Genomic DNA, 9979 nt, shown 5'->3' on the forward strand with positions numbered 1-9979 from the left:
CCACCCCCCAGTGGAGAGAAGCCCCCCACCCCACCCAGAGAAGGACTTCCGGGGTCCCGGGAGGGTAGGGGTCGGGGGAAGAGGCCTGGTTTGGGAAAAGGCAGGCTGGCATCCTCCCCGCAGGCTCCCCGCGCACCTGCCCCGCTCCGCCCCAGTCGTCTATAATTATTCCTCGTAAACAAGGACGAGGCCAAGGTCGCACCCGGGGTGGAGCGGCCCCGGGCGGAGGGAGGCATGGGAACACACGCGTGCGTGCCCGCGTAAACATACGTGCGCACACCCGCCGGGCTCCCACGCTCCACCGCCGGATCCGTCCAACTCCCTCCTGGCCTGGCAAGGCAGCAGGCCAGGGTCTCCGTCTCCGCCTGTCCGAGGGGGTGGAGGGGTGGGGTGGGAGGCTGCCGAGAAGAAGCGGGGGGTCCCGGGCCCGGGAGCCAGAAGGACCCGGGTTCTCCTCCCAGCTCCGGCCACCCGTCCGCCGCGTGACCTCGCTTCGCTTCTCCGAGCCTCGGTTCCCTCGTCTGGAAAATGGGGAACGCGTGAGCCCCGTGCGGGACGGGGGCCCGCGTCCGATCCGATTACCTCGTCTCTACCCCGGCGCTTGGGACCCCGCTTGTTATTATAATGATCTAGATAAGGAAACCGAGGCCTGAGGTGACTTGCTGACGATCACAGGGCGGGCGGGGGGGGGGGGAACGAGGATTAGAACCCAGGCGGGTCGGACCCCCAGGCTCGGGTGCTTTCCGCTAGGCCACGCGGCTTCCCCCTCTCCTGGATCCCGTCGCCCCCGCATCCTCGCCGTGTCCAGCTCGGAGAGGGTGTTCTCCCCCCGGCCCCTCCTGCGCCCCCGGACAGTCTCTCCTTACCCAAACTTTCCCCATTCGCTACGTTTCGAGCGCTTACCGGGTGCGGGGCGCCGTTCGAAGCGCCCGGGAGTGTCCGATCGAGCAGAGTCGGTCGACCCTGATCCAGCCCAAGCCAACCCCCGACGGGGACAATCCCAAATGGGCCATTGTTTTTATTTCCAAACCAACCTGCCCCCACCCCTCCGGGACTCCCCCTTCCCCCGAACCCGCGGGGGGCAGAGAGAGGTCCGTCGTCTTCTTTTAAAATCCGCTTTTAGCGTCCTCGGGGTACAAAAGTGTTTTAAAATCCTTCCCCGCCTCCGGCCTTTCCCTCCGTCCCGCGGGCGGGGAGGGGCTCCGGGCTCCGTGCCCCGCAGCGTCCGGCCGGGACGGGCAGCGGGTGGGCGCGCGCGGGGTCGGGGTGGCGCGGGGGGCTCCCCGGCCCCGGACGGCCCCTCAGTAGATCGCCTCATCCATGTTGTCATCGCTGTCGCCCCCGAAATCCTCGCCGTTGTCGAAGTACGACATGATGTAATCTGTCTCCTGCGGGGGAGGAGGGGAAAGGGGTCAAGGGGAGAGAGACCAAAGGCCAAGACCCCAGCCCCTCCCGAGCCCGATGATGATCACGCTATCTGTTAAGCGCTTACTGCGTGGTGATAACGATATCCGTTAAGCGCTCACTCCGGGCCAGGGACCGGACGGAGCGCTGGGGCGGATCCGGGCGGAGCGGGATCTTTTCCAGATGAAGCCCGCGAGGTGAAGCGACCCGCTCGACGTCACACGGCGGGGCCGCGATTGGAACCCGCGGCCTCTGGCCTCCCAGGGCCCGCGCCCTATCGGCCGAACGGGGGGTCGGGGTCTCAGAAATTGGGAGGGAGGGGAAGACGACCGGGAACTCGGGGGTCCCGGCGGGCGATCTCACCTCCTCGTGCTCCTCTTCGTCGTACTCCTCCTCTTCTTCCTCTTCCTTCTCCTCTTCCTCTTTCTCTTCTTCCTCTGACGATACCTCCTCCTCCTTCTTCTCCAAAGTCTACGGGGGGGGGGGGGGCGGGGGGCGGAGGAAACGGGCCTTCCCTAAGCCCTCCGGTTTCTCCCTATGGCATGTGTCAAGCGCTCGCTCTGTGCCAGGCCCTGTTCTAAGCGCTGGGGGAGACACGGGCTGATCGAGGTGGACCCGATCCCGGTCCCAGCCTTCCTCCCCATTTTGCAGACGAGGGCGCCGGGTCACAGAGAAGCCTAAGGGACTCGACCAAGGTCACACAGCGGACGGGTGGCGGGGCAGGGATTAGGACCCGCGACCTTCTGACTCCCAGGCCCGGGCTCTGACCACTAGGCCACGTTGCTTCTCATTTCCCCTCCCCGCCCTCCCCCCTGTGTTGTCTGTGCACTCGCCCTCGCACCCCTTAATAATAATGTTGGTATCTGTTAAGCGCTTCCTTATGTGCAGAGCGCCGTTCTAAGCGCTGGGGGAGATCCAGGGTCATCAGGTTGGCCCACGTGAGGCTCACAGTCTTCATCCCCATTCTCCAGATGAGGGAACTGAGGCCCAGAGAAGTGAAGTGACTTGCCCACAGTCACCCCAGCCCCGCAGCACTTAATGGTATTTATTGAGCACCTACGGTCCGCCGAGCACCGTACTAAACTCTTGGGAGAGTCCAATACAACCAGGTTGATAGGCACGGTCCCTGCTAAGCCTCCCAGGGGCTTGAGCCCGGGCCTGGGGGTTCTAATCCCGGCTCCTCCCCTTGTCTGCTGAGTGACCTTGGGCAAGCCACTTGACTTCTCTGGGCCTCAGTTCCCTCATCTGGAAAATGGGGATTGAGACCGGGAGCGTAGGACCGGGACCGTGTCCAACCCATCTGCTGTATATCCACTCAGCGCCTGGCACAGCACGTGGGGCGCTTAACCAATAGTAAGCGCTTAACAAATAGTGTAATTATTATCGTTATCTTCCCTATCTGCAATTTTGTTTTCATGCCCGTCTAGACGGTGAGCTCCCTGTTGGGAGGGAATGTGTCCCCTCGTTGATGATGATGATATTTGCTAAGCGCTTACTTGTTGTTGTACTGGACTCTCCCAAGCGCTTAGTACAGTGCTCTGCACACAGCAAGAGCTCAATAAATACAACTGAATGAATAAGTATCTGCCCCTGTAGACTGTACGGTCCTTGCGGGCAGAGAACCTGTCTAAAAATTCTGTTGTCCGGAATATGTCCACGGAAAGCGCTCAGTAAATACCACCGCTCGATCGAAGAGACGGATCCCAGTGCCCCCGGTCTACGGGGGTCGACCGAGCCCTAGGACTCCCTCCCCACCCACTCCAGCTTGGGGAGACCGAGGCCGAGGCCCAGGTCGGAAGGGAAGGGACACCCTCGGGATCCCCGGGGGAGGCAGCTTGGCCCGGCGGCTCGAGCCCGGGCCCGGGCGGCAGAGGACTTGGGTTCTCATCCACTCGACTTGACTTCTCCGGGCCTCGGTTCCCTCGTCTGTAAAATGGGGGTGAAGACTGCGAGCCCCGGGTGGGACTGGGTCCGGGTGCAGCCCGATTACCTCGTATGTGCCCCCGGCGCTTAGAAGAGTGTCCGGCACATTCGACAGTATTTACTGAGCGCTTACTCTGGGCGGAGCACTGTACTAAGCGCTTGGAATGTCCAACTGGGCAACAGATACCGACCGTCCCTGCCCGACGATGGGCTCGCAGTCTAATCGGGGGAACAGAACGAAGCAACGACAGTCTGACCCCCGGATTCGTGTTCTTTCCAGTCGGCTACAATCCTAGGCCCTCCGCTCCCAACCCCAGCATCCTCTGGGACTCCTTGACCCCCCTCCCCGCCGCCCCCCGGTCGTCCATAGCGGGTGCTTAACAGATACCGTTGCAAAAAAAGAGAGCAAAGCCCACCCCTCCCGTTTACCTCCAGTTTCTGGATCGTTTCCTCCTTCTCCACCTTCTCCGCCGGGGTCTTGGGGGGCCTCTTGGGGACCAGGTGGGCTCTTCCTGAGTGGAGAAGGGGGAAAGGCTCAAGAGGGCCGTCGTTCCCCCGCACCCCAAATCTCCTAATTGGCACTTTGGCTGGGCGTCCCAGGCGCCCACAGATGCCACCCCAAGTTTCATTCATTCGGTCGTATTTATTGAGCGCTTACTCTGCGCAGGGCGCCGGACTCGGCGCTTGGAATGTCCAATTCGGCAACAGATAGAGACCACCCCCGCCCGACGACGGGCTCACAGTCTAACCGGGGGAGACGGACGGCGGAACGCAACAAAAACAAGACATTATCACGCTAAATAGAATCAAGGGGAGGTACACCTCATTAACACAATAAATAGGGTAATAACAGGATAGCCACATTTTTTTATCTTTAACGGTATTTGGTACCCGCTGAGCGGGGCCTCGTGGAAAGAGCCCCGGGCCCGGGAGTCCCAAGGACCTGGGTTCTAGGCCCGGCTCCGTCACCTGCCTGCCGTGTGACCCTGGGCGAGTCATTTCACGTCTCTGGGCCTCGGTTCCCTCGCCTGTCAAATGGGGATCGAGGCCGTGAGCCCCCTAAGTGCTCGGACTCACAGAAGATAATCAGACTGGAACCAGTCTGATAATAATAATGTTAATCCGTTAAGCGCTTACTATGTGCACAGCACTGTTCTAAGCGCTGGGGGAGAGGCGGGGTCACCAGGTTGTCCCACGCGAGGTTCACAATCTTCATCCCCATTTTACAGATGAGGTCCCTGAGGCCCAGAGAAGTTAAGCGGAGGTGGGAGAACGGGGATCTCGTCCCCATTTCACTGATGTGGGCAACCGAGGCCCGGAGAAGTTCAACGACTCGCCCGCACGGCGGCCGGTCGGCGGAGCCGGGCTCAGGACCCGAGTCTCCCGACTCCCAGACCCGGGCTCTTCCGCCCCGGACCCAGCCCCTCTCCCTCAACTCACGCTCCTTCTGCAGCTTTCGCACCCGGATCTTCAGCTCCCGAGGCAGGCGTCGCCAATCTGGAGAGGGGAAGAGGGCGGGGGGGGGGGTCACGGACATCACCGGGCCCCCGGAGGGGGACGGGGCGGGGGGGGGGGGGGCAGGGCGGGGGGCGGGCCACGGACGTCACTGACCGGGACTCCAGTCGATGGCGTTGTCCGTCGGTCCTGACATCTGGTACTTGTCGGAGTAGCGCTCCACATCTGGGGAAGGTCAGAGGTCACGGGGTCACAGCCGGGGGGGGGGTGGCGGGGTCACACAACGAGCAGCCGAAAGGATGTGGGGGGGAGGGCCCTGAGCCCGAGGGGGTGGTATCACTAATAATAAACTAATAATAATAAACGCGGTATTTGTCGAGCGCTTACAATGTGCCAGACACCGTACTGAGAGCCGGGGTAGACACAAGGTCCTACTGATAAGGATCATGGTACTTATTAGGTGCTTACTATGTGCCAAGCGCTGTTCTTAGCACCGGGGTAGCTTAACCAGGTTGGACCCGGTCCCCGTCCCGCCACGGGGCTCCCAGCCTTAATCCCCACTGTCCGGATGAGGACCCCGAGGCCCGGAGGAGCGAAGCGAGCGAAGCCGGGTCCCCCGGCCGACGCGCGGCGGAGCCGGGCTGACCACCCGGGGCTTTGGGACCCCGGGGTCCGTCGGCCGGGCCCCCTCACCTGTCTTGGGGGCGGCCGGGCGGACGAAGTAGGGGAGCTGGCGCATGGCCCCCCGCAGCTCCTGCTTCAGCGCCAGGACGTACTCGCCCTCCTCGCCGGGCGTCAGGGGCACCGGACGCAGCTCCAGGGGCTGAAGACGGTGACGACAGGAGAGAGGGGAGGAGAAGCCTTCCGTGAATGGGGGCCGGGAGACCCTCTTCCTCAGGGCTCGGGGCACCGGGGGGAATAACGATGATGATGATGATGATGATTATTACTGACTCCGGCGGGACGGGAGGAGACGCCTTCAGTGAATGGGGGCTTGGAGACCCTCTTCTCCGGGGGTCGGGGGCGCTGGGGGGAAATTATTATTATTATTACTGACTCAGGTGGGATGGGAGAAGTCTTCAGGGAATGGAGCTGGGGGACCCTCTTCTCCAGGGGTCAGGGTCCCCGGGAAGAATTATTATTATTATTGATTTTACTATTATTATTACTGACTCAGGTGGGATGGGAGAAGCCTTCAGTGAATGGGGGCTGGGACACTCTCTTCTCCAGGGTTCAGGGTCACCGGGAAGAATTATTATTATCATTTTTATTATTACTGACTCGGGTAGGATGGGAGAAGCCTTTAGTGAATGGGGGCTGGGACACCCTCTTCTCTAGGAGTCAGGGGGAAATCATTATCATCATCATCATCATTATTATTACTGACTCTGGCGGGATGGGAGGAGAAGCCTTCAGCGAATGGGGGCTGGGACACCCTCTTCTCCAGGGGTCGGGGGCACCGGAGGGAATTATCATTATTATTTTTATTATTATTATTATTATTACCGACTCCGGTGGGATGGGAGGAGAAATCTTCAGTGAATGGAGCCGAGAGACCCTCTTCTCCGGGGGTCGGGGCACCGGGGAGAATCATTATTATTATTATTGTTATCATTATTACTGATTCAGGTGGGATGGGAGAAGCCTTCAGTGAATGGGTGCTGGGAGACCCTCTTCTCTAGGGGTCAGGGGCACCGGGAGGAATTATTATTATTTTGACTACTGATTCCGGTGGGATAGGAGAAGTCTTCAGTGAATGGGGGCTGGGAGACCCCTCTTCTCCAGGGGTCAGGAACATCGGGGGGAATAATAATCATAATAATCATTAAGTGCTTGGGCGAGTCAGTCAATCATTCATTCCATCGTATTTATCGAGCGCTGTGTGCAGAGCCACCGTATGTGTCGAGCGCTTACTGTTTGCGGATCACAGAGTCCAGGATTCCCTGCCCATAAGGAGTTTACGAGAGGGGCGTCCGATACAACAGAATCAGCAGACGCGCTCCCTGCCCACGACGAGCTTAGAGCCTAGACGGACGTTAATGTGAATAAATGAATAAAGACGAAGGATCGACCGACTCACGGGATAGAGCGGGGTGGGCTGCATGGCCGACGGCGGGAGGGCATCCCCCTTCCCGATGCCCACGGCCTCCACGTTGAAGGTGAGTTGACCCCGGCCCCGGCCCCGGCCCCCTCCGCGTCCCGCCATGGTCTGTGGGACCTGGAAAGGAGAATGATAATAATCAACGATGACGACGGCATCCGTTAAGCGCTTACTCTGTGCCGAGCACCCTTCGAAGCGCTGGGGGAGACACAGGGTCATCGGGTCGTCCCGCGTGGGGCTCCCGGTCTTCATCCCCATTTTCCAGATGAGGGCACTGAGGCCCAGAGAAGTGAAGCGACTCGCCCAAAGTCACGCAGCTGACAAGTGGCGGAGCCGGGATTAGAACCCATGACCTCCCATTCCCAAACCCGTGCTCTTTCCTCTAGGCCACGTCGCTTTTGTAATAACAATAATAAGGATATTTGTTAAATGTTTACTCTATGCCAGGAACTAAGCGTCGGAATAGACACGGGTAAGGTGACCCGCCCCCGGCTGTGACACAAACTTTAAAAAATATATACTTATTATTCAACAGTAATTTAATCATATTATCAATAATTCATTCCATCAGTGTTTCTTGAGTACAGTGTGGCTTAGTGGAAAGACCCCGGGCTTGGGAGTCAGAAGTCCTGGGTTCTGATCCTGGCTCCGCCGCTTGTCAGCTGTGTGACCTTGGGCGAGTCACTTCACTTTTCTGGGCCTCAGTGACCTCGTCTGGAAAAATGGGGATTTAATAATAATAATAATAATAATAATAATGTTGGTATTTGTTAAGCGCTTCCTATGTGCAGAGCACCGTTCTAAGCGCTGGGGTAGACACAGGGGAATCAGGTTGTCCCACGTGGGGCTCCTGGTCTTAATCCCCATTTTCCAGATGAGGTCACTGAGGCCCAGAGAAGTGCAGTGACTTGCCCACAGTCACACAGCTAAGTGGCGGAGCTGGGATTCGAACTCACGACCTCTGACTCCCAAGCCCGGGCTCTTTCCACCGAGCCACGCTGCTTCTCTAAAAAAGATTAAAAAACGTGAGCCCCACGTGGGACAATCTGATGACCCTGCACCAACCCCAGCGCTTAGAACAGGGCTCAGCACGTAGTAAGCGCTTCACAAAGACCAACGTTATTATTATTATTATTCCCATCGAATGAACGCCGGGCAGGATGGAAGAGCGAGGGGAAGAGGGTCTTAGAGCCGCAATATCCCCATCCCTTCCCGACCCCCCCCCCCAAAAAACCCACCCCCCCACTGCCTCTCATTTCCCTCTCCCCATCCATCTATTTAGCGCTTGGCACAGAGTGAGCGCCCAACAGAGAGCACCCTTAGCATTATCAGCGTGTCCATTGACCCCCACACGCGTGGTCTGGGGGTGGTTTTTGGCGGGGGTGTTTTTTGGGGGGAGGTTCACAGCACTGTACTGAGCACTCGGGAAAGTATAATGCAGCAATAGGGATGATATTTAATGATTCTAACAATAGTTGTGGTATTCGTTAATAATACTACTAACAATGGCATTTAAGTGCTTATTATGTGCCAAGCACTGATCTGGGGGAGATGCAGGGTGGTCAGTTTGTCCCCCGTGGGGCTCCCAGGCCTCATCCCCATTTGACAGAGGAGGGAACCGAGGCCCAGGGAAGTGAAGGGACTCGCCCGGGGTCACGCAGCGGACAAGGGGAGGGGTCGGGATTAGAACCCAGGTCCTCCTGGCTCCCAGGCCCGGGCTCTACCCACTAGGCCACGCTGCTGCTCTGCGCAGGGTCAGGTTTTGGGGGGGGGGGGAGGGGGGGTTCTCGCCCGGTGCCCTGGACTCGGCCTTAGACCTTAGTCTGGGAGAAATCGGGCTGCGGGGGGAGAGGGGGCATGGGATTGGGAAGGGGATTGGGAAGGGGATTGGGATGGGGAAGGGGAAGGGGATTGGGAAGGGGATTGGGAAGGGGAAGGGGGTTGGGAAAGGGACTGGGAAGGGGATTGGGAAAGGGACTGGGAAGGGGATTGGGAAAGGGATTGGGAAGGGGATTGGCAAGGGGATTGGGAATGGGAAGGGGATTGGGGAATGGGAAGGGGATTGGGAAAGGGATTGGGAAGGGGAAGGGGATTGGGAAGGGGAAGGGGATTGGGAAGGGGATTGGGAATGGGAAGGGGATTGGGAAAGGGATTGGGAAGGGGAAGGGGATGGGGAAGGGGCTTGGGAAGGGGATTGGGAATGGGAAAGGGATTGGCAAGGGGAAGGGGAATGGAAGCCCCCTCTCCCCGGGCCGGGCCGGGCCGGGCCGGGCCGGGCCGGGCCGGGCCGGGCCGGGCGGGGCCACTTGGCTCTTGATCCGAGGCCGGTCGCACCGAGCCCAACCCTCGGGCCTCAGTTTACCCTTGGGGAGCCCGAGGGAGGGGCGTGGCCATGGCAACCCCCCGCCCCCTTCACCCGTCCGGGGCCCGGGCCCTACCTGCCTCCCTGCCCCCCCACGTGGCCGGGCCCGCGGCCCCGGACCCGCCGCTCAGCCTGCCCGGGCCCGCAGCCAGCGGGGCCCGCCCACCAACGCTCCCCATTGGCCCATACGCCCGGGACCGCTTTCCCATTGGCCCGCCCGCCCAGACTCCTTTTTGCCCATCGGTCGACCCGCCTAGGCCGGCTCCTATTGGCCCACCCGCCCGGGCCCGCTTTCCCATTGGCCGTCCCACCCAAGCCCACTTTTCCATTGGCCGGCCCGCCCAGGCCCGCTCCTATTGGCCGGCCCGCTTAGACCCGCTCCCATTGGCCGATCCTTCCGGGCTCGCTTTCCCATTGGCCGACCCGCCCAGGCGCGCTCCCATTGGCCGAGCCTCCCAGGCCCGCTCCCCATTGGCCGGTCCGCCCCCGACCAATCACGACGCGCGGTGGGCGGGGCAAACACCGCCCACGTGTCTTCCAGGGCAGGAGGAGGGAAGCGGGGCCGTCGCTGCGACGCCTTGTGGCGGGGAGCGTGAGTGAAGAATAATGACAATAATAAAAATAATAATTATTATTATTATTATTATAATTCATTCAATAGTATTTATTGAGCGCTTACTATGTGCAGAGCACTGGACTAAGCGCTTGGAATATACAATTCGGCAACAGAGACG

At 59.9% G+C, this 9979-nt stretch overlaps 1 protein-coding gene across 1 annotated transcript; it reads right to left on the reverse strand.

The window, feature by feature from the left end:
- Nucleotides 1-1003: 1003 nt before the first annotated feature.
- On the reverse strand, nt 1004-9374 carry POLR3GL (RNA polymerase III subunit GL). Its single transcript, XM_029055652.2, has 8 exons — nt 9322-9374; nt 6863-7000; nt 5476-5605; nt 4939-5007; nt 4768-4824; nt 3757-3839; nt 1768-1875; nt 1004-1388 (listed from the first exon to the last, which is right to left on the reverse strand). The coding sequence occupies exons 2-8, from the start codon at nt 6986-6988 to the stop codon at nt 1302-1304; spliced, it is 660 nt and encodes a 219-aa protein (XP_028911485.1). The 5' UTR covers nt 6989-7000; nt 9322-9374; the 3' UTR covers nt 1004-1301.
- Between the last annotated feature and the right edge of the window lie 605 nt (nt 9375-9979).

The sequence above is a fragment of the Ornithorhynchus anatinus genome, chromosome X5 (assembly GCF_004115215.2).
Source record: "Ornithorhynchus anatinus isolate Pmale09 chromosome X5, mOrnAna1.pri.v4, whole genome shotgun sequence".
NCBI classification, from domain to species: domain Eukaryota; kingdom Metazoa; phylum Chordata; class Mammalia; order Monotremata; family Ornithorhynchidae; genus Ornithorhynchus; species Ornithorhynchus anatinus.